General features: G+C 48.9%; 8 protein-coding genes across 8 annotated transcripts; 4 read left to right on the top strand and 4 right to left on the bottom strand.

Moving 5' to 3' along the window:
- Window positions 1–4169: 4169 nt before the first annotated feature.
- Window positions 4170–5252, top strand: ALT_6680 (phosphatidylinositol-3,5-bisphosphate binding protein HSV2; the record flags this gene model as incomplete). The annotated part of the gene is made up of 3 exons (XM_033563195.2): window positions 4170–4238; window positions 4306–4662; window positions 4722–5252. The coding sequence occupies 3 exons, from the start codon at window positions 4170–4172 to the stop codon at window positions 5250–5252; spliced, it is 957 nt and encodes a 318-aa protein (XP_033419086.2).
- A 218-nt stretch (window positions 5253–5470) lies between these two features.
- ALT_6679 (IST3 family RNA-binding protein) lies at window positions 5471–6538 on the bottom strand (the record flags this gene model as incomplete). The annotated part of the gene is made up of 3 exons (XM_089600116.1): window positions 5471–5822; window positions 5872–6420; window positions 6483–6538. 3 exons carry the CDS (start codon window positions 6536–6538, stop codon window positions 5471–5473), a joined length of 957 nt encoding a protein of 318 aa, XP_089455578.1.
- A 470-nt stretch (window positions 6539–7008) lies between these two features.
- On the top strand, window positions 7009–8880 carry ALT_6678 (dynein family protein; the record flags this gene model as incomplete). Its single annotated transcript, XM_089600115.1, has 6 exons — window positions 7009–7129; window positions 7217–7378; window positions 7457–7845; window positions 7904–7997; window positions 8053–8675; window positions 8737–8880. 6 exons carry the CDS (start codon window positions 7009–7011, stop codon window positions 8878–8880), a joined length of 1533 nt encoding a protein of 510 aa, XP_089455577.1.
- A 493-nt stretch (window positions 8881–9373) lies between these two features.
- Window positions 9374–11148, bottom strand: ALT_6677 (spermidine synthase; the record flags this gene model as incomplete). Its single annotated transcript, XM_033563198.2, has 3 exons — window positions 9374–9769; window positions 9827–10133; window positions 10199–11148. The coding sequence occupies 3 exons, from the start codon at window positions 11146–11148 to the stop codon at window positions 9374–9376; spliced, it is 1653 nt and encodes a 550-aa protein (XP_033419089.2).
- A 513-nt stretch (window positions 11149–11661) lies between these two features.
- Window positions 11662–12372, top strand: ALT_6676 (CCDC97 family protein; the record flags this gene model as incomplete). Its single annotated transcript, XM_033563199.2, has 2 exons — window positions 11662–11830; window positions 11918–12372. The coding sequence occupies 2 exons, from the start codon at window positions 11662–11664 to the stop codon at window positions 12370–12372; spliced, it is 624 nt and encodes a 207-aa protein (XP_033419090.1).
- A 1400-nt stretch (window positions 12373–13772) lies between these two features.
- On the top strand, window positions 13773–15250 carry ALT_6675 (putative serine/threonine protein kinase; the record flags this gene model as incomplete). Its single annotated transcript, XM_033563200.1, has 3 exons — window positions 13773–13815; window positions 13896–14741; window positions 14808–15250. 3 exons carry the CDS (start codon window positions 13773–13775, stop codon window positions 15248–15250), a joined length of 1332 nt encoding a protein of 443 aa, XP_033419091.1.
- Window positions 15251–15640: 390 nt separating this feature from the next.
- Window positions 15641–17456, bottom strand: ALT_6674 (putative acyl-CoA synthetase YngI; the record flags this gene model as incomplete). Its single annotated transcript, XM_033563201.2, has 5 exons — window positions 15641–15768; window positions 15851–16130; window positions 16208–17254; window positions 17316–17351; window positions 17427–17456. 5 exons carry the CDS (start codon window positions 17454–17456, stop codon window positions 15641–15643), a joined length of 1521 nt encoding a protein of 506 aa, XP_033419092.2.
- A 1187-nt stretch (window positions 17457–18643) lies between these two features.
- Window positions 18644–19975, bottom strand: ALT_6673 (SET domain protein; the record flags this gene model as incomplete). Its single annotated transcript, XM_033563202.2, has 1 exon — window positions 18644–19975. The coding sequence occupies one exon, from the start codon at window positions 19973–19975 to the stop codon at window positions 18644–18646; it is 1332 nt and encodes a 443-aa protein (XP_033419093.2).
- Window positions 19976–20154: the final 179 nt, after the last annotated feature.

Below are 20154 nucleotides of genomic sequence, written 5' to 3'. Positions count from 1 at the left end.
GTTTTGGAAATCTTGACCGGCAAAACAGACATGTGCATGGGTTGCAATCCTACTACGCAGGACATAGCAGAGAATGTACTTTTTCTTCCTCATATACTACTATTCAACTTGAACATAGAATGATAGTAGAGACCAGACATAAGCTATGAGCACACAAAGGATGAAACGACAACAGAGGGAATCTTGCGGCGCTGCTGAGATGGGACAGGTGTCGGTTGACAAAAAAGACAAAGGAGAAGGGAGAACTGAGCTAAGAAAGGTATTGGAGTCAGCGTTACAAGCAGCAACTGTAAAAGATTAGAAAAAGCTATTCCGGACACCGGGCATTGCAACATGGATTCTGAAGATCGCCGAAATCTCCAGTGGAATGAGAAGAAATATAAGGCCCGAGGTAAATAAGAGAAAAACAAATGTTGGAAGCAACACCCAGATACCATCTCTTGGTCTTAGATACCGCTCTATCATATAAGGGAATGGTGTCGGTCATCGAGAAATGAAGCGCTGCATTTTTCTTGGTCCTCCCTCAGCAAGACGAAGCTATTAACGTGAATAGACGGTCAATATCAACCCATGAACAGTTACAACCCGCTGTGCCACAAGTTCCATTAGGTTAGCACAGACGGTTCGAGCCTGCAAAACTGTGTCCCGCTTTGACAGAACAGCCTTCGACAATGTAAATAAGGAATTTAAGCGTCTCCGTTGGCAGCCTCGGGCTGAAGGGCCATTTGGTTCTGACTGGCCTCACGTGCCATGCGGGCTTCGATCTCCCTGAGTTGGCTTTCGCGGGCCAACAATTCCTGGCGTTTCTCGGCGATTTCACGCTGCACCTTGAGCTCGATCTCGCGAAGCTTCTCTTCCTCGCGACGGAGTTGCTCCTCCTTGAGGCGGACTGATTGAGATGCAAGGTCTTCGGGGTTCATAGAGGAATCGTGACCACTGTAACTGAGAATTAGTATCATGTAGAAGAATAACAACAGAACCAAAACAGATTAGAGGAGCAACATACGCAGCAGCACCGTCCACGCTCTTGCTCAGCTTCTCGGTACGGTAGTTCTCGTAGAGGAAGTCGTGGGTGATCTCCTTCAAATCTGCGAGATGGCTGTGAAGCAGAGCGCTTCTGATAGCCAAGAAGTCGGAGTGTCTGGGATTCTCAACCTCCACAACACCCCAGGGATACTGCCGGGCCCGCACTTTCCGTCCATCAATCTCAACGAAATCTTCAGAGCCGACAATCGCGAATGGCATAAGCCCACGCAGCTCAGCGTTCTCTTCGACTGTATCTTCATCATCCTCCTCAATGTCGTAGGGGAAATTGTACACAGGGATGCGGTAGTGCTCAATATCCTCCATGATGAGCTTCTTGGACTCGGCGAGTTCGGCAGGGGTGAGGGAATCGGCTTTTCCGATAACGGGGATGACATTGACACGAGGAGAAAGACGCTTCATCAGTTCGATATCCAACTCGCGCAAGCCATGACCTGTGGGTGTGATAAAGTAGAGGAGGACGTGGACACGGTTGTCCCTGAACCGAGGGTTACGCTTGATTCGCGATTCTTCGGCAAGAATATCGTCATATTGGCGTTCGAGGTATCCGACGATTTCACCAAAGCTGAAGAACAGTCAGTCTTGAGGCGCACATGCGGAACTGGTTTCTACATGCCTGGCTTCATTGTCAATCTGGTCACCAAAACCGGGGGTATCAACGATGGTGAGGGAAATTCGGGTGCCTTCGTCGTCTAATTCGAGTTCTTTGAATTTATGAAATCAGTGCCGGTTCTTCTTCTAGGTAAGAAATGATGGCAACTTACCGACTGTGACAGGCTTGATACGGACACCTTCCTCAATGTGAGCGCTGGCAGCATCGTCGGCATCCTTGCTCTCGAGGACTTTCTTTCCGCAGAGGGTGTTGACAAAGGTTGTACGTCCTGTGCAAAGGAGATACCAGGTCAGTATGGGGAACAGTGGCCAGGTAGACGACTTCGAATCATACCGGTTCCGCTAGCACCACAGACCATCAAGCAGAACTGGATACCCTTCTTGACATTTTTCTTGCGACGAATCTTATGTGGAATGTCAGATTATGATCTTCATAGTAAGGCAACAGAGACACAGGTATATGAGTCGTAGTAACTGGACTCCAATCGGAACAATTGTGCGGAATGGATGAAGAAGTGGCGGGATTATGTTCCTAAGCAAAGAGGCCAGAAAGGGGAAGCAAACAACATACCGCGTTGAGAGCCGACGACATGGTGGGCTAAGGGATAAGGGAGGGAACTCGAGCAAAAAGACAAGAGTCCAGGTGAGATTGAAGAGAAAGAGGGGGAAAGCGAATGGCAGCTCCAGAGACTCAGGTTATGAAGCCAAAGTAGGGAACCGGGGAAGTTAGTGAGGTAAAGATGGATGGATGCTGTTGTGTCTCTCCTGAGATCGAATGGAGTGAGCAACAGACCAGTTGGAGACTTGACTGTAGCTAGTTTAGGGGGAAGGTCCAGGTACCGTATCGATGTTTCCACGGTACGCAAATACGGGGGATCTTACAGTATGGTACATGCCTACCATTTTAACTCGCAGCCAAAAAGCCTAAGCACCCCTCCCCATGCGGTACCTGATTGTTTTTTTCTAACCTCGACTGGTAATTTACTATGCCTATCCTGGTTTTTGCTTCTCCAGATTGAAAGCGCAGACCTACCCCAGTTGATGAGAACGAGGTGGATGAGTAGGGAGCACCTTTCTCTGCAGCAGCGATTTAAACAGTAACTTATTATCTCTAAAATGTCATTTTATTATTGAACTAGATCATGTAAAAGAGATACCTACCTAGGTAATGCGCAGCGGCGCTCAAAGATCCATCAATTCAGGGGTTGATACAGTGCGGTGGTGGGTCTATCTGGCTCTATGCAGCGTATACCTTAGTAATTTATTGTATCAAAAGTCCAAGCCTAAGGTTTCTTATCCCGTACTGTCTGAATCCTTTTGTTCTTGCCTGAGGCAAACACGGACACGGCACCATGCTGAGCTTGAAAACAATGGATACCTCATTAAGACTGATCATAAATCGAAGTACCCATATACAGGATCAAACTCGGGATTCGTTCCAGAGTTTCTGCCAACAGAAGCTGGCTGAGGTGGCTCAACTGTATGAACAATCTTATCCATTCTGAAACAATCAGTCAAAGCAGGTCATGGACGCTTTGAAAGGATTCCTAGCAAAGCATCATCTTCTCTACCCCTGGCCGGTATGGCAGAATAACACCGGTTTCTAGAGGTAGCCTAGCTCTACACTTGTGTCGAGTACCCGACTGAAAAAACTGATGTCGACGGCTCATGCGTGAGAGGCGAGGATACCTGCGGTGCTTGTTGAGAGTTTCATTATCGGACCTAGTGATGAGACGAGCTCGACATTGTATGTGACACCAAACGCTAGCACAAAGACCCTGTTCTTACTGGTAGTCGCTTAAGTACATGCTCCAAATTTGAACGAGAACATCCTTAGATATTAGCAGTAGTTGATCATGTGATGATAACCGCCAACTGCGGATTCCTCAGGCACTACTCCGTATCTACTGTTAGTCCTCCGCTTTGTGTCTGGGGGAGCTTGAAACGTTTCGTCATTGCTCCGAGGCCTTAGCCCGGCGGCCTCATCACAAGGTCCGATCCAAAATGCTTCATTCAACATCGAGGCGTTCCTGAGTTGACAGTATTCTCCTGGCGTTACTCTTGTCTGTTCTTCATTCAGCGCGCAGTAGCAAATATTGTTCCATCGACAGTGATTCCCATCCTCCCGAGTATTACCTAGTACCTAGAGGTTCTCCTTAATGGCTCCTGTCATCGCCTATCACTATGGATACTCGACAGGTTATCGATGAGTCCGTGGGGCCATATTCTCTTTCTGCTAGCTTTAATAGTGACAATAGCTGCTTTTCTGTTGGCTTGGATACCGGATTTTGTGGTAAGAGTTGGCTCCCAGTCATCAAAAGCATTGGGAAGATTTGCGTCGCAAAGCCAGCACAGCTAAATTTTGATCGATCAACCACAGTCTTCAATGCGAATCCATGTGAGCTAAAAGTATCACGGGGTACGTACCATCCTCCCCTGAAGATTGCTCCGTTTCTAACTTTTCTTTTCTTCATGACAATGCAGATTTCAATGCTGGAATAGGCGTAGTGGTAATGCTAGGCCAGTCAAACTACCTGGCTATTGTTGGTGGAGGAAGAAATCCCAAATTTCCTCAGAACAAGGTGCGCAGCTTTCGATCTTGGACGGCTTGCCTATTTTGGTGAAGCTGAATCGTGAGACTCTTTGCAGTTGGTGATCTGGGACGATGCGAAACAAAAAGCAGTCATAACACTCGAGTTCCGTACGTCCGTCCTTGGTGTCCGTTTGTCGAAATCGCGAATCGTTGTGGCTTTATTGAATAGTATACACATTTTCGCTTTTTCCAATCCTCCACAGAAGCTCTCGGTTTTCGAAACGACCGACAACCCGATCGGTCTGGCATGCCTAGGGCAGAAGTTACTCGCTTTTCCAGGGAGATCTCCAGGGCAGGTGCAGATCGTCGAGCTGGAAACGGGAAATGTCAGCATCATACCTGCTCATAGTACGCCGTTGCGTGCCATGGCGTTAAGTCCCGACGGTGAAGTGCTGGCAACAGCGAGTGAAGCGGTACTATAATCGCCCCCTTCTGTGACGAAGTCTATACATGGTTGACCTGTTACTGTCAGGGTACATTGATACGAGTCTTTTCTACGAGCAACTGCACAAAGATGGCTGAACTGCGACGAGGAGTTGACCATGCGGTGATCTTCTCACTTGCGATTTCACCTTCGAACAATATATTAGCTGTCACGTCGGATAAGTCTACACTCCATCTGTTCGATATCCCCCATCCACGAAATCAGGCCCGCCGAAGCCAGTCACCTTCCTCGCCGTTGGAGGAAGCGACAAACCAGAAATGGGGAATCTTAGGCAAGATTCCCTTGCTCCCGCGAGTGTTCTCTGACGTATATTCTTTCGCGAGTGCGCATTTCGAGATTGGCGAAGAATCGCCGCCAGGGTCACTCTACGTTCCCCCTTTAGGAACATCGTTTGCACGACCGTCAAAAGGCGTCCTAGGCTGGCCCGACGATCGGACCATACTTGTGGTAGGCTCTGGCCGAGATGGGCGATGGGAGAAATTTGTGATTCGCGAAGGGGATAATGGGAAGCGGCATTGCGTGAGAGAGGGTTGGAAACGATATCTCGGGGCCGGTTGAGGCCGCTCCTTTCTCCCTGCATTGATATCACGGGTTGAAATTGATGCACAATATAGAAGATAAGCACCTGGTAATGTAATAGTTGAAACTGTCATTCCTCGAAAACTTGTTCCTGTTCCAGCGATTTCATTCGAACAATATGGGAAGTATTGATAGAGTTGACCACGCCGATTTCGTTCTTGCATCGATGAAGATGCGCAGGACGTTTTGTACGCTGACTAGCCCCAATCAGGAGTTCCGAGGAAGCGGTTTGAAGTTCGTTCTACTGCAAGTTGATGCCTGCTTCGATATTCCTCTTTTATCACTAGGAAACGGGCAGGCGCATTGACCATTTGATCCTTATCAACGTCGACGATCGTCTCTTTCACGATCCCTTCGTGGTACTGGGGATCGGGAGCGCACAGGCGATCTCTCCTTGTGAGATTTTTCTCTCCGCGATAACGATCTGTCTCTGTGGGCACGCTCCTCTCTGGATAATGACCGGTCACGGCGATGCCTCCGTTCCCGAGAACGAGATCGATCCTCATCTCGGTGACGGTGATGACGATGGCGGTGATGGCGGCTCGATCGCTCCCGACTTGAATCTCGCCTGCGAGAATGCCTTTTCTCCTTGTTCAACCGTTCAAGAGCTCGCGCGACTTCCTCCTTCTTCTCTTCAATGAGATATTCTTTCATAGGGTCCTCGTCGTCATGGTTCATCATCAACTCCTGAAGTTCTCTCTCTTCCTTGAGCAGGGGCCTACTCCGCGCCTCATCCTCTCTGGATTCACTGGACCTTCGCTTCTTGCGTCTTCCTTCGTCATCAGTATCCTCATCCCTTGCGTTCCGACCAGTAGTCTCGCCCATTAGTTTCGCAACGTTATCCTCGTCTTCTTCGTTGTCACGTTTCTTGTATCTCGCATGGTCCACTCGAAGCACCCTGCCCAAGACTGTCGCCCCGGTCAAATTATCTACAGCCAAGTCTGTACTGCGCTGGTCCTCATATTTCAGGAACGCGAACCCTCGACTCTTCCCGGTTTCTTTGTCCCGTATCAAATCCACATGTACTGGCTCTCCGTACTGTGAAAATATTGTTATAATGTCGCCTTCTGAGAGATCGAATGGCAGGCCCCCGATGTAAATATATGCCGTATCCCGATAATCTGCGTGCCAGGAAGCTTCAGGTGGGCTAGGAAATTTCAATCACGTCAGTAAGGTGAAGCTGTAAGATTCAGAATATAAAGAACGTACACTGCATTTTCAAGTTCGCGCTTGTTGAGCGCTTGAGTTTGACGAATAGCGTTCATAGTCGACCTTCGTAGTTGAGAGGTTGTTGTATCTACTCTTTGGGAAACGTGAAGATAACGAGGTAGCGCAAAAGCTCCTAGGTCATGGTATCACGGGTGGGCTCCGCGCAAGGTCCCACCCGCAAAGACGGAGCGGGAAACTCATAATATTATGAAACATTGTTTACATCTAAGCAGTTTGACTTTCATTTGCTCTAAAGGAGAACTTCTATTTACTATTAGAACTGGTCATTTCTGGACTTAACCTGTTGACTATATCTCTTACTCTCAAGTTCGATTCATCCGTCGATTTGCGGGCAGGAATACAAGCTACAGCATCAAGATTGAACATCCCCTGACACTGTCCGCCTCTTTCCCTTCCGCGTGCGCAAGACCTCAATATCGACGCGTTAAGCAGGTCGGAGCTCTGATAAAGACCTCAACTAGTTGGAATGGTCAGCACAGGTTGAGCAGGGTCGATCTTGGACATAATGTCTGGAAATAATAGTCGACCGTCAAGTAAAGATGGCCCCAAGAAAAACATCTGGTCGTCCATGCTGGACAGTGTCGCAAATGGAAAGCGCTTGCCTGAGAAGAATCTTTTGATATTAGGTGCGCAGTCTTCTAATTTGTTTTCTATAATCTCTTGGTTGTAGTTGAAGTTAAGAACCGGCTTGCTGATCAACAAATTCACTGCAGGAGGAACACCCGAATCACAGAGGGAGTTTATAGAGACACTATCCGTGGACGCTTCGGATCCTACTTTGATCAGCGAGAAGCGTAGGGGAAGGTTGCCGCCAGTCGCCAATCAATTTGCATTAGGATACACATATCATGACGTCCTGGATGCCGACCAGGAAGGTAATTCGGCCTCTCTTCAGTCTTTACCCCACACTGCTACCATCGATCGGGCTTTTGTGATGATGATGGGCTAACCAGTCGTTTTCGCCTCAGATACCTTGGCTCGGGTCTCTGCATATCTACTTTCCGAACCGTCCTTGTCCTTTGCACCGCTCCTCAAGCCACTCTTAACTCCTCAATCAGTCCCAGAAACTTTAGTCGTAATCCTACTCGACTGGTCGGACCCCTGGACATGGGTTCGGAGATTGCGGGAATGGGTTCGTTTGTTGCGACATGTTCTCATCTCCCTTGACGATGAGACAAAGATTGTAATGGAAGAGATCATGACCGAATGGAAGGACCGAAAAAGGGGCATGGATTCCGGAGCGCAAGGATTGGCCAGCTCCGGAGGACCAGTGACGATACCGCTCGGCCCTGGTGAATGGGATGAGGGGCTTGGGATCCCCATGTGTGTGGTTTGTCAAGGAGTATGTGATACTATACCATGGTGAACGGAGAACACCGGGCTGATCGCTACTTAAACAGGCGGATAAGATCGAGAAACTGGAGAAGGATCACGGATGGCGTGAAGAGGAGTTTGACTTCATCCTTCAGTTTATGAGGACCATTCTTCTGAAACGTGAGTGTGTCCATTCGCCTAAATGCTCTCGAGAAGTTGTGCTAACTGCCAGCAGATGGCGCATCGTTAATATATACCACCCCGTTCCTCGCAAACTCCCTTCAGAGCTTGATACACTCGTCCCTTGGGATACATTCGTTGCTGAAGCGACAATCGCTTAAGCACAATGTGATTGATAGAGACAAGATTTTGGTGCCTCCGAATTGGGATTCATGGGGCAAGATTCGAATCATCAGAGAGGGTTTTGATATGGAAGGTGTATCAACTGCTTGGTCAATTGAAATCCAGGACCCTCCCGAGCCACTCACTGGAACAGTCGATCAACCTCAGGACGACAGCGCAATGGGAGCCGAAGACGGGACCAGCGCTGTGACAATATTCGAACAAACGATCACAGATCCGAAGCGCAATACCGCGATGGCGCATGCCGGAAGCCAAAATAGCGCGAATAAGATTGAAGTGGAGACGCTGGACATGCAGAGCTTCCTTGCCAAACAATTAGATGTCTTGGAGCAGCTGAAGCAGGAAGATGAGAAGGATCGTGCCACGAAACAAGTGCCTCAACTTGAAATGTCGCCTTTGGAAGATAACGGTCGGGTTAACGAGCACATTGGGCCGGTGCAATTCAACATGGGAGGTATCCAGGTCGACGCTGACGACATGCTGCGGAAACTCAAAGTAAGCTACCGAATTAATTTGAACGAAGATGTGCTTCAGACCTTTTGCTAATCGTTCCAAGGAGAGAGAGGCTAGCCGAGTCCAGAGAAAAGAGGTTGTTTCGTCACCGGGGGACGAAAAGGCACACAATCAAGCGCTGGCGAATTTCTTTGCAGGCTTGGTCAAGAAACCTGGAACGAGTCCGCGCGGAAGTCCGTCGGCTTGAAATACCGGCGAGTTGAGTTGAGCGACCCTTTTAATTGTACTTTTATCGTTCCCGTCCAGTACATACTCCAAGGATCGAGCATATCGGCTTGGCGACGCTCTTTGTTTTCGATACCAGAATAGCCTGTTACGGTGGATTAGGAGTCTTAAGAGCTGGGGGACATATCTGACTAGCACATATTCCCTTTGTCTATCTGCGGAGCTATATTCTATCCAACCGAATGATATCATAATATGACCACCAATAGTGATACTGTTGGGTTGTCTCAGGAAAATCTGCGAGGTACAGTTTTTCGTGACGCCTAGCTGCAAAGGAATTGGCAATGTCTTTCCGACTTTTTTCAAGCTCATGATACGTCGCGTACTTTCATGAACATGAGGATGAGCCGGAGCTTTTTGAAATACGTCGGACAATCTTTTCTTCACAACAAAGCTGTGCAAGCAATTGACTTTTCAGAAGATCGATAGTAATACATACACGTATGTAAATCTTCTTACCAATTCTCCCAGACCGCATCCGGCATGACTGTCCTCATGATCTCCCAATGGGCAATTGCACCACGATCCTGGTACTTATGAAGACGGCCCGTTTCCTTTGCAACCAGAACACGTCTTCCGCCCTTCTCAACCGTATCGAATTGGGCTGGGTCCACCTCGTGCTTGGGCACAAGGTAGTGTTGACGAGACTTGCTTCCCAGAAAATCGGCTTTGACTGGATCCCTGAAGCGAAGGGGTGTGTTGCTCTTCTTGCAAAAGATCACCATGTTGGTGAAATCGAATTTGGCATCCGCGGCTGCGTCTTCGCGGAAGATTCGGCACGACGGGAAGACTGCCTTGATTGTGCGCACCGTGAGTGCGGCTGGGTAAAGTGAGATATCGCCGGCGTAGTTCTGTAGATATCGTCAGTCATGAGGTGACGGAGTTGGTAATGGAGGGGCGGGTCTTACAATGGCAATAACACCATCGTCTTTCAATAGGTCATATAGACCCTTGATGAATTCGATTGTGAAGAGCTCGACTGGCTCCGCCCCGCCAGTGAAGACATCGTGGACAATGTAGTCATATTGAGCAGGATTTGGGGATTCCTGGGCACGCTTCACAAATACTGTAGCGTCTTCAATAGCCGCAATGTGATTGGAGGGTAGATGGAAGTATTCCGTGGCGAATTTATGCACAACCGGATCAATCTCCACGATTGTGGTCTCGATGCCGTGCGTAATCAAGGCAGCGGGGGTGGTGCCTACCCCGAGTCCACTAAGAAAGTCCAGTTAGCTGACTGCCTTGCCCCCACAGATTGGCGTCGTGATATGGTTCCTTACATGACGAGAGCCTTGCTGTTGGCGTCCACGCGCGCCTCGCCGTGGTCGGTTTCGATCAAACGGATGGCTTCGAGCATAGCAAACACAGCATAGATGGGGTCCTTGACCTCGGGATGGTAATTGCGCGGCATCTTTGTCCATTGACCACCAAGAAGACTATGGTCACACCGCATCACTCGGAAGCCATCTTCCAAGTTCTCCAAAACAGATATGTACCCGGTGGAAGAATCCTGTCTAGCGAGAAGCTCATAACCTTCCACTTGAATAGCAGAGTTCAAAGCGGCAGTTGTGCGGCCGAAGGGCATGTGCACATTAGACGTGAGAGAGAAGAGAATAGATGGAAGCGCTAATACAAGCCATTTAGATGGGATGGTAGCCGAATACAAGCTCGCAATTAGTAATTGAAGGCCGCCACGGCTCAGAAAGAAGGCCAAGCCAATACTCTTCGAGATAAACGCTTTTGAGAAATATTCTCCTGCGGAGTAGATAATATAGGATCCGAGAAGGGGAATATGCTCTGTCATAAGGTCTCCATGCTGGCTCATGTTCACGCCCGCCTGAAAAAGTTTCCCGGCGCAAGCCACAGAAAGGAGTACCAGAGGGTAAAAGGTAAATATATCAATAATTAGCGGGCCAGTTGGATTCCCGAAAGATGAGCTCTGGTGAAACATGAAGTACTGGATGGTCGGTACCCAGAATGCGAGAACAGGGACCAAATATACTGCTCTGCGACCAGACAGCCGATGGATCACGTCCTTCAAGAACCAGCCAGCAGCGGCACTGACAGCTACTCCATACCCGTGAAAGATATGGGAAGGCGCAGAGCCAAAAACCGGAGACAGTGTCAAGAGAAAGACAGGGGAATAGAAAGCAGTGAGGAACAGCAATGCTACACCTGGCAGAAGCTTTTCAAGCTTGACTTGCTGGAGCATTCCTCCGAGAGAAGACATGATGTTGAGCTTCCAAAACGTGTCTGTTTCGGCTCTCTATCCAACTGTCGATGTAATCAGCTGCGGCGAATCTGCAAGGCTTCAACGTAAGGGCCTGGCTATTTCAATATGATAGCATCGCGCTCGACCTCGAACAGTAAAAGATGCGAACAAGACACCACCGATAAGAGATGGCAGCCCAAAAGGAGAAGAAGAGGCACAGTGTAAGGACCAGAATGGCAAATATGAAACAAAAAGGAGTAGATAGCTCTTACATGACCTCTTTTCAGATAGAATGCCGAATATCCATCGTCTGGCCGTCTGTGGGTTGTTATTCGCTGGTGGACTGATGGCGGCGGAGACGAAGGGAATTTGCCCGCCCGCAGCGTTCCGCAGTAATTCTTGGGAATTACTCGAACTGGTTAGTCTCAAAACAGCTGCTCGTGGCTCTTTTGGCTCTTTCAACACCACTTCGTCATCTTGCCTTTTCGTTCTCACATATGTTAGTCACCGATCGTTGATTTGCATGCAGACATGCCTCACTTCCCCAAGGGTACTGGATTCGAGATGGAGTCAGACCGCGCACAGCGGAACATCAAGTCCAGCTCAGTGCAACCGTCCCCTGCCATGAGAGTGAAAAACCGTCGCAAGCGCTATCTGGACATGCATCCGGAGTACTTCTCCGCTGATCTCGAGCTCGCCGGTCCGCTTGCTCTATCCTCGTTTTGCTTAAGAGACTGATGGCTTCTTTGGATAAGAGGCCTCATATGCTAATATTCAGCTCCTGTAGACCCGTTGCTATACGATCGACTAATCCGCCGGTTCCAAACACCTGCAGAAAGAGAAGCCGAAGGGAGAGCGAAAGGGTTCTCCGGTATTCTTCAAGCGGACTTGCAACGCTCGGAGGCCAAGCTTGATGCTCTCCATAATCCCAATCCCAATGCGATGTTCAGCTATAGTCGTGGTCCAAGCGGGGAGATCATTGCGGAGGACGCGGACGAGATACCCACAAGTAGAGAGGAAGCTGAAAAGCTTTGGCGCTGCGAAATGACGATGCGCTTTCTGAAAGGGGAAGACTGCGACTTTGACTATACGCAAGTTGACGAGAATGACGAGTATGATGACTGGACTGAGGAGCAGGAACGTTACTTTGACGACGAAGAGCCTGAATGGATGGTTGAGGGGGCTGACGATGGGAATATCAAGTCCCGCTTGCAGGGAGAGACAGGCATACAGGATTTTTGAACGGTTAATGACCCTGAGTTGCCCTCTCTGACGATGAGATTTGAGCATTCGGGCGGGTTTTCGATCAACCAAAGAGCGAAATCGCCAGGCTTAGTGACTCCCACATCCGTGTGCGCCGCGCAAGGCTGGCACTCAACCATTCAAGCTGCAAGCAATGGAATGCGCTTCTAGCAGTTTGCAGTTCCTTGTATCGGTGCCGCCGGAACAGCGGTGACGGCCAGGAAAGCTGCTGAATGCATGGTATGGGTATTCTATTCCCACGGAATGCTATAATCGCATCTAAGGGATTGCTGTTAGTTGTCAATACCTGGAGTCGGCCAGTCGGGAAATGCCGAGACTTTCTTACCTGCCCATGGGCTCACTTGGCAAGACCAACGGATGGTTGATTGCTTGCATATTATGAATGCCTCAATTTACTGGACTTTGGTCGTGCTCTGATCAGTGAACAAGAACTCGTCGTCTCGACAAAGATCATACACGGCGTCTTACCCTCGCTGACTCAACCTACCTACTCCATGCTTCATCGAGTCAGGTAGCAAGATATCCGATTTAAGCGCTTCCTGGAAAGCGACCGATAGTGCGCTATGTGCACACATTCTGTCAATATATGCCGAATATTCAGTCATGTATCTCTGATGAGGAAATGCGAGCATAATGTCGTGATGTCGTGCCTTAGGCAAGCAATATGACTCCCAAGTGTCGGTGCAATGATGAGATAACGTCCTCGAGTCGGCGGCACGACTTCGCCCACCCTCGCCTCATCCATCTTACTCTTTTCCTCTCCTTCCTCACCTCTTTCTCTCTCGCAGTTACCTTCGCGCTTTCCTGATCATCCAAAGAACAAGTCTTCGCTACATTATACTTTAGTACACTTATTCACCTCATATCCTTATCAGTCTGCTACTCCTTGTTCCTTTTCTTGAGCAACTACAGTACGGACGATGACTGAGTCTGGGGGTTTCTCACCCTCTGACAGAAAAGTGACGCAAGGCCATGAGCCAGGCTACTATTACCCCTTTTGTTCTGAAGAGTCAACTCAACAAATCATAGCAGGGGGTATCCATACTGGACGCTCTGAATGTAGCACCGAAACAGACAGCTTTAATTGCAGAGTTCGGGCATATAAGAAGTCCGACGTCGTGCCATGCGACTCGAATGAAGCCGGACCTTCGAGGAAGGAAAGAAGCTCCTTGGGCATCGATACATTGAAGACTGCGAAGACGGGGACCACATCCTCGACATCACCTCAGTCGGTTTTCAGCTGTCCTCAGCCCCATTCATCATCTTCGTCATTTAGCAATCCGGCTCCCAAGCAAGCGCCGCTCAGCCTCGCCTCTATGTCACTCACAGGTATATTTCGTCTTTTAAAAACTAAAGTTAATGACGTACACAAGTCGGCTATGCAGTCTGCTCTCAACATCTCTACCAAGAACGACACCAATAGTATGTAAAATCTTCATCCCGCGAATTTGTGCGGCCACTTGAGATTATGTCTTGCGAATATCTAACTCATCTTCATCTAGGCGTCAACGAACCATTCGAGTCATCATCTTCGTGCGTAGTTGAGGGGTCAGATCGTCGCCTTGCTTCTCGCTCAGACAGTTCTCTGGTTCTCGCTAAATCTCGCACATGGGGCACAATCCCCGACCACTTCGAGATACCGGACTTTTCAATTCTAGTTGACGGGAAAGGCAAGTCTCCGCTTGCAGATTCAACTCTTCCCGGGGCTTTCACAGTTGATAGCTGCAAACTCGGTGACGAATTTGTCGACATCAGCATCATTCCTGGCTTACGGGGCAAGGTCATTGGTAAAGGTGTCACGGCTACTGTCAAATTAATGCACGGAAAAGGGACCGGAAAGCAGCACTATTATGCGGTGAAGGAATTCCGCAGAAGTCGCAAGGAGAGCCTGCAAGCTTACGACAGAAAGGTCAAACTCGAGTTCAGCATCGCCAGGAACTTGCATCATCCTAATGTCGTGGAGACTGTTCGTCTTTGCTCCCACGCAGGCCGTTGGTCTCATGTTATGGAATACTGCAGTCAAGGGGACTTGTTTACAATCGTGCAACAACGATATCTTTCGTTTGAAAGTCAACTGTGCCTGTTCAAACAACTCTTCCAAGGCGTCGCATATTTACATAGCATTGGAATTGCGCACCGCGATATCAAACTGGAAAACCTGCTCTTGACGGGAGACAGTCACTTAAAGATCACCGACTTCGGATGCGCCAAAGTCTTCAGTGAGCTCCGCCGAGATCTGCGGTTAAATGACGGGGGATGCGCGGAAGTATTTGGTAAGATTCGCAAATGTGGCCCTGGTGTTTGTGGCAGCCTGCCATATATTGCACCAGAAGTTCTGGCAGAAGACCGTAAGTACCCCTGCAATCCCTATGCTACCTTATGTTGTGGTCTCCTAACCGTCGTTCGATCCCCAGGAAGCTACGACCCGCGCTTGGTCGACATATGGTCTTGTGCCATCGTTTGCCTTGCCATGATCCACTGCGGTACGCCGTGGGGCGCAGCAGAAGAAAAGGACGCCGGGTATTCTCGCTATCTCAAATGGTGGAAAGAGTTCTTGAGAAGCGAGCCTGACCGAATTATCACAGGGGATGTATATCCTAAAATCGGGAAATTCTTCTCGGATCTTCGCACAAAACCTCTTCTGCGTCTTATGTTACGGATGCTCCATCCTATCCCAGAGAGACGGGCTACCATTTGCGATGTGATGAATGATCGCTGGGTCAAGAGGATTGAATGCTGTTGCCCGGAACCAGGGAAGCCGTCTAATTGCTTTGAGGAATTCGATGGCATAGTTTATCGAAAGGTCCACAATCATTTACCCCCGGCAAAGAAAGGTATCTTCCAGCGCTATATCTAGCGCGATGCTTGCGTGTGTTATTCAAGCATCTTTCTGCAGACTGTTCAGCCACTCGTGTTTGTACATGTAACTGATTTGAATATTGTCTTGGGATTGACTTTGCTTCGCCTGCATATAATTGCTACAATTTTTCGAGAATGGCTACTTGCCTTGTCTCGGTACAGAGAAATTACTATGGTTGGATTTCAAGCATTAAGTCAATATTTCTGTAATGATATCCAGATTATTCGAGTACTACTCAGCTCAGGACAGCCGTTACGATGGTCAAGATGAGTGAGAAATGGCAAAGAAGATGTTCAATGCGAAAGATATGCTCCTCTTAAGTCCTCTAGTGGAAAGCAATCGTATCACTCAAAAGGTTCTAGGAAAACCTCAGGCTCTCTCCATCGTCTAATTAGCATTGCTCTGCTCTTTCAAAATCTTGATGGCAGTCTCCTTCAGCTTAAACTTCTGAACTTTGCCGCTCGCAGTCTTGGGGAAAGAATCGGAATGTGAAAGGAAGAAAACATATTTCGGAACTATTAGCAGGATGGTTCTGGTTAGCATATCGAGGTATTAAGGATGTCTTGCCGCTAGGTGAAAAAGATAGGAGATGCTTACCGAGGTGGTTACTCAGTCGCTCGCGAACCCACTCTCTGATCTTGTCCTCTGTCACTCTCCTGCGATCCTGCTCTTTGCAAATGATGAACGCAGCCACTACTTCGCCGTATCTCTCGTCTGGAACACCAACAACAGACACATCGGCCACGCCGGGGCAGGTAAGGAGACAGTTCTCGATCTCTAGAGGGTGAATGTTCTCGCCTCCTCGGATGATGAGATCTTTGATACGGCCCGTGATCGTGATGTAGCCATCCGGTGACATGGAGGCTTCGTCGCCAGTCTATGGTCCTCGGTCAGACATCTTGCTACCTTATGGTGCCTAGAGACTAGGAACGCAGTTGGTTAGGGGTGGCTTACATGCATCCAGATCTTCCCTTCTTGGTCTGCGATCATCACGTCGGCGGTCCTGTGTGGATCACCCCAGTACTCCTTCATTAGCAAGTACCCAGACACAGCCAGCTCACCCCGGGTATTGATGGGAAGGATCTTGCTTCGATCCGCTGGGTCCACGACCTTGGCTTCAACATGAGGCATCAGTCTACCGACAGTACTAATCCGTTTATCTAATGGGTCATCGGTTGCTGTCATAGCTGAGACGGGGCTAGTTTCTGTCATGCCGTAGCAGATAGTTAATTCTGTGAGATTGAGGACCTTGTGCAGCTTCTTCATGAGTGCTTCTGGAATACTACTACCAGCAGCAATGCCTGTCCGGAGAAACTCAAAACCTTTGTGTTCTACTTCGCCGTCCTGAAGCAGGCTGAGCTCTTCAAGGAACATGGTAGGCACGCCGTAAAGTGCAGTACATTTTTCCTCCTGCACGGCTTTCAGAGTGGCACAGGCGTTGAATGATTCTGTGGGGAATACAATGGCAGAGCCATGAGTAGCAGTTGCCATGTAGCCCAGAATGCATCCGAAGCAGTGGAACAAGGGTGGAGGACAGCATACGATGTCATTTGCGGTTAACCGCATTCGATCGCCAATCTGAGAACCATTGTTCAAGATTGAGCGGTGGCTCAGGCATGCTGCTTTGGGCATGGCGGTGGTGCCTGACGTGAATTGGATGTTCACTACATCGTTAGGCGAGAGATCCTGAGGAGGCAGTGGATTCGCATCAGCGACGTTGTCGGATATGACCGATGTGAAAGGCGTCAGGCTCTTATAGTCCGACCATTTGACTCTGCCGGAAGAGTTGTCAACACAAATAACGTTCTTCAGTGAAGGCACCACTGCGGACTCTAATTTTCCTGTGTGGAGATCCTGAATAAGGTGCTTGAGTAGTGGGACATTGCTCCGGGGGTCTTTCCGCGGTAAATTGGACTCGGCACTGATGATCAAATGGGCGGCTCCCAGATGGCTCAACGCCGAGATGACTTGAGTTGCATTAAACGAAGGATTAAGCGGTACCTGAAGGCGTGGTTTAGCGGACAACTGTTTATCGGAATCGGTCGTTCATCTTGAAACATACCAGGATGGCTCCGAGTTTGAACAATGCATAGGTCGCCTGCAAGACTCAGGTGTGGTTAATCTCCAGCAACAAACGCAGCTCATGGGAAGGCCTAGAAGACAGACGACATACAATGGCATACTCCGAGGAATTTCCAAGCATGATGCCGACACGGTCCCCTTTCCGCACACCCACAGATTCCAGTCCCCGCGCAAGGGCATTACTTTTGGCATCGAGTGAGGCGTAGGTCAGTCTGTGATTCTGATGCTTTGATATGACGCTTTAAATGCACAAGAGTCAACCATGTGGCTCAATTCTAGCATGATCGACGCGCAAGATCAGGTTCACGTACGCTTCCCTATCGCCATATTGGCTGACAATACTGGCGAAGTGGTCTCCAACAGTTGAGTCAATCAAAGGTGGCTTAATTATCAAGGTAATGTCAGCCAGCTTCAGATAGTCACTATTAATACCATAACGCGTACTCACCTCTCTTGGTCCACAAGCATAGCTCTGAGTAAGCAGCCCTCGTCGTGCTGAAGGTATTTTTGGGAGAGCCCTCAAAGAGAAGCCAATACCCCAGTTCTGACGAGTGACAATCGCCGCGCGACGCACTGTAAACATGCGCATGCTATCGATAGCTCATAACTTTTGCGAGCTGAGGCGAGTATAGAATCGGAGGCCACAGTGAATCGAGCCCTCAGCTATCCTGTATACAACCCCTTCCTTCGGATCTGTTCTGAGGGTTAGCAAGATACAATGCTTCTCTCTTCTGTTCACTTCTATTGAAAGACTTCTCGAGAAATCAAAAGGATACTGACGAGCAACACTGATTCATTTGGAATCATACAAGGATTGAGAGAGTGAGTTTGGCTGTTTGGTTTCATATTGGGTGAAGCTCCCTTAATGCTTCCCCCGCACGTGCCGGCTGCAGCAAATGCGGGGTTGATGATGAGAGGTCACTATTCCCGAGGAAAGCATCGACCCCTTGTTGACAACTAGTGATCGACTAGATACTTCGTGTCAAGTAGACTAGTTTACTATGGGGTAGCATAATGGCTCCGTCCTAGTGGAGTAAGCTAGGGTCACTAGGCTTACACTATCTGAAGGCATTAGAATCTCACTTAGTGGGGTCCGAGGCTAGCCGAAGCAGTAAACCAAAGACAAATAAATACCAAACCCACAACTCGATCATTAGGTACAATACCTCTGGGTAGCAGCTCGAATCCACCCGTATAATAGTGCCCACTTGAATATTAATCGCAATCACCCAAACATGACAAACACGACAAGTGCTGTAAAGTACAAAATCAATGCACTAACGAGAAAAGTTGATGAGAATTCAAGATTCAAGCCTCGGTCTCCTCTTGGGTGGCAGCCTGCGAGCAACAACCAGGCTCCCCACAAAGACACTTCCTATTCTTCCAGTAGCCCGTGCCATAATCAACAGTAATCTCCTCGAAAATGTCAATATCCCTGACTGCCTGGACAGCCATAATGGTTCTCTTGCCGACAGTCATCTTTAGAAACGTCGTCGACGGCTTGCAAGAGTGATTAAGGTACCGAGTCCAATTCCCATGCCGTTTCGCCGATATCAAAGCGAGTGGATGGCCTTCAGTCATCTTGGATTCGTGCAGCAGAGCGTATACACGATCATCCTTGTAGTCTACAGGCCGAAGCTCCCCGACATACTCGTCGAGGATCTCTCCCTTCTTGAATCTGGCCAGAGCTCTTACTCCAATTCCTTTATGAGGGTAGTCAATAAGTTCAACCAAAAACATTGCAAGACTCGGGCGAGGTATCCTGCAATTGCATTCGCGCTCTGCATAACAGAGATCGCAAGGTCCGTCGCGGCCGGAAACGCGGATCGTGGGGTCTTTCTTGTCTTTGAAGTAGCTGGGATTGAATATATTCCCATGGCTGATGTTGATCTGGCTTTGCCCTTCGTACACAAGTCTCCGAAGAGAGCCATTTGCAAGGACCATATGATGAAAGTGGTCATGAGCCACATGGCTCCTCGGGATCAGTGCGTGCTGGAGCCCCGGTATCTGTTTGTCCGCATGTTTCAATAGCTGGCCTTGCCAGTCCAAGCCTCGCGACTGCGCAAAGACGTCAATGCTGACCCGGTTTTCCTTGATCTTGAGCATCAAAGCTGCCCAGACCTTTTGATCTTCGTTATACAATGCCAGCCGGAAGGCTTCTGAGAGTGTACAAATGGCCAATATCCTCCAATTCAATTGTCGAATGAATTGGCCAACACGGTGTGCTTCCTGCTTCGATGTGTAAGTCCAATCGTGACCGCTTGTCTGGCCTACCTTCGCAAGCATTTCCTGGCGAATAGCTCTGTCTAATAGCCAGGTTGCTTCTTGATGCTGGGTTTTGTAGAAATGTAGGTCCGGATAGCGTTCGATACGGTTCTGCATGAGGTGATTGCGGAGCCAGCAGAGTCGATGGATGTCGTAGTACATAGCAGCCAGAATATCGTGAACCAGCTCGTTCACACGCATTACACGCCTTCTTGCCATCAGCTCGTCATCTGTATTTGTAGCTGGAACGTCTTTCTCAGGAATGCCTTTTTCATTCTGAGGAAGCTGGAATCGTACTTTCTTGAACGTTTCGGGCTCAGGTCGCTCTCCCAGGGCCACCACACAGTCGTCGGGCGCTCGTCTCTTCTCTGTCATTGTGCCTTGTTGCTTACCTGAAGCCTTGAACTTGAAGCCGATAGAATATCGCAGAATGAGGACGAGGTTTGATGTTGTTGACTGCCAGTTGTCGGTTTCAGTATCAACAACGAAGATGTTGAGCGAGCGTTGAGGAAGAAAGCACAAGGGATTAAATGTCAATTCCTATGTTGTATGAT

This window comes from Aspergillus lentulus (assembly GCF_001445615.1).
Source record: "Aspergillus lentulus DNA, contig: Alt12, strain: IFM 54703, whole genome shotgun sequence".
Classification (NCBI taxonomy): Eukaryota; Fungi; Ascomycota; class Eurotiomycetes; order Eurotiales; family Aspergillaceae; genus Aspergillus; species Aspergillus lentulus.
This window is presented reverse-complemented; position numbering and strand designations above follow the sequence as displayed.